Source organism: Ornithodoros turicata, chromosome 1 (genome assembly GCF_037126465.1).
Source record: "Ornithodoros turicata isolate Travis chromosome 1, ASM3712646v1, whole genome shotgun sequence".
NCBI classification, from domain to species: Eukaryota; Metazoa; Arthropoda; class Arachnida; order Ixodida; family Argasidae; genus Ornithodoros; species Ornithodoros turicata.
The window spans coordinates 204,665,700-204,667,989 of record NC_088201.1 but is presented as its reverse complement, the minus strand read 5'-3'; the positions used below and the strand labels follow the sequence as shown (position 1 = coordinate 204,667,989).

Below are 2,290 nucleotides of genomic sequence, written 5' to 3'. Positions count from 1 at the left end.
TGCGAAGTACCGTGGGGTATCGCTGAACGACGCTTTGCTCTCGGGACCAGATATGACCAACAACTTGGTCGGAGTGCTGCTCCGTCTCCGTAAAGGGGCTGTCGCCGTAACCGCGGACATCCAGCGCATGTCTTATCATTTTTTCGTACGCGAAGAAGACAGGGACTTCCTTCACTTTTTCTGGTTCTGTGAAGACAACATCAATGGGGAAGTTGGAGAGTACAGGATGCGCGTGTCCGTCCGCTATTGCGACCTACGGGTTGAGACGCACTGCGCAGGAGGCGGAGAGCCAAGTTAGAACGTACGTACGTCACTTCGTTGAAAGAGACTTTTATGTCGACGACGGCCTCAATTCCTTACCGTCGGAACATGAAGCAGTAGACCTGCTCGAGAGGACCCAAAGAATGCTTATGGGAAGCAATCTCCGACTCCACAAGATAGCTTCCAACTCCGTTAACATCATGAAGGCTTTCCCGACCGACGACTGTGCTGCCGACTTAAAAGACCTCGACTTAAATGGAGCGGATGTACCAATGCAAAGTAGCCTTGGCCTGAGCTGGCACTTAAAAACTAATATGTTCACCTTCAGAGCTCCTGCACAGGATAGCCCGAACACCTGTCGTGGTGTACTGTCTGCTGTCAACAGTCTCTACGATCCTTTGGGTATGACCGTCCCGGTGACTGTTCAGGGAGGACTTTTTCTAAGAGACATGTCTGTCGGGACCACTGACTGGGGTGCCCCACTCGCTGTGAACCACAGCTGGCAAAGATGGAAAGACTCGCTGCAAGCTCTCGAGGATCTACGGATACGACGCCGGTACGTCACCTTATCCCTAGCACACGCTAGTCGCCGTGAGATTTGCACATTCTCGGATGCGTCGGAGAAAATCATTGCAGCTGTTGCGTACACCAGAGTGATCGATGCTAACGAAACGCCACACGTGGGTTTTGTCTTCGGTAAAGCAAAGTTACCCCCAAGGCCTGAACAGACAATTCCTAGGCTGGAGCTGTGCGCTGCAGTCCTCGCTGTCGGAATCAGAGAGCTAATCCTGGGCAAAATCAGAGAGAGACACCCATCGGTAATGTCAGGTTCTACTCTGACAGCAAGGTCGTCCTCAGATATATCTTCAATGAGTCAAGACGGTTTTACGTCTACGTGAGCAACCGGTTTAACCGCATTCGAAGAACCACGAAACCGGGCCAGTGGCACTACGTCCCAACAGACCAAAATCCTGCGGATCACGCCACGAGACCTGTGGCCCCGAGCGCACTCAGCCGTACGACTTGGCTGACAGGGCCAAAATTCCTCCAAAGACACGAATGTATGAACTCCGAGAAAGACTTCCCGTTATTCGAACCGGAGGGTGACCCAGACGTCCGGCTGCTAATGACAGTCTCTGCGACACACATAGAAAAGCAGTCGCTGGGAGCTCATCGCTTCGAACGGTTCTCCTCGTGGACTTCTCTCGTACGTGCCGTAGCCAACCTCATACATGTCACTCGCTCCTTTCACGACCCTCTGGATGGTTGCTGCGGTTGGCACTACTGCAGCAAGCCACGGACAGTAGACGAATTCGAGGCAGCAAAGAAGGTCATACTTCACTCTGCCCAGCGTGAAGAATTCACAGACGTCTTCCTGAGCCTCGGTACTGATGGCCACCGCAAGCATGCTCCGTTCAACCACACTCTGTCAAAACTAGACCTCATCGTCGGCAATGACGACTTACTGAGGATCGGTGGCCGCCTACGAAATTCGAAAGAACTCGACGAAAAGAAGAATCTGCCTCTCATCGTGCCAGGCCGCCATCACATAGGCTTGTTGCTTACGCGACACTACCACGAAGACGTTGTCAGACACCAGGGGCGTCACTTCACCAAAGGGGCCGTCAGAGCTGCCGGATTTTGGACTGTCGGTGGAAAGAGGTGTGTCAGCGCGATCATTCAACGATGTATGGCCTGCAGGAAACTCCGCTGAAAGCTGGAAATGCAAAAGATGGCACCTCTTCCTGAGGATCGACTATGCCTGGACCCTCCTTTCACTTTCGTCGGGTTGGACGTTTTTGGTCCATGGATGATAGCCGCACGCCGCACAAGGGGCGGCATAGCCCAAAATAAGAGGTTGGCGGTGTTATTTACGTGTATGGCCGTCCGCGCAGTCCACATCGAAGTGATAGAGGCGATGGACACTTCGAGCTTTATAAACGCATTACGGCGATTCCTGGCTGTCGGAGGTCCAGTAAAACAACTTCGGTCAGACCAAGGAACGAATATTGTCGGAGCCTGCGCAGAG

At 53.0% G+C, this 2,290-nt stretch overlaps 1 protein-coding gene across 1 annotated transcript; it reads left to right on the top strand.

Moving 5' to 3' along the window:
- Positions 1–203: 203 nt before the first annotated feature.
- LOC135393826 (uncharacterized) lies at positions 204–1,160 on the top strand. Its single transcript, XM_064624117.1, has one exon. It carries the CDS (start codon positions 204–206, stop codon positions 1,158–1,160), a length of 957 nt encoding a protein of 318 aa, XP_064480187.1.
- The last annotated feature ends 1,130 nt before the right edge of the window (positions 1,161–2,290 follow it).

Bases quoted from the DNA above. Each gene is read 5' to 3' on its own strand.
- LOC135393826 (XM_064624117.1), top strand. From the start codon at position 204: ATGGGGAAGTTGGAGAGTACAGGATGCGCGTGTCCGTCCGCTATTGCG.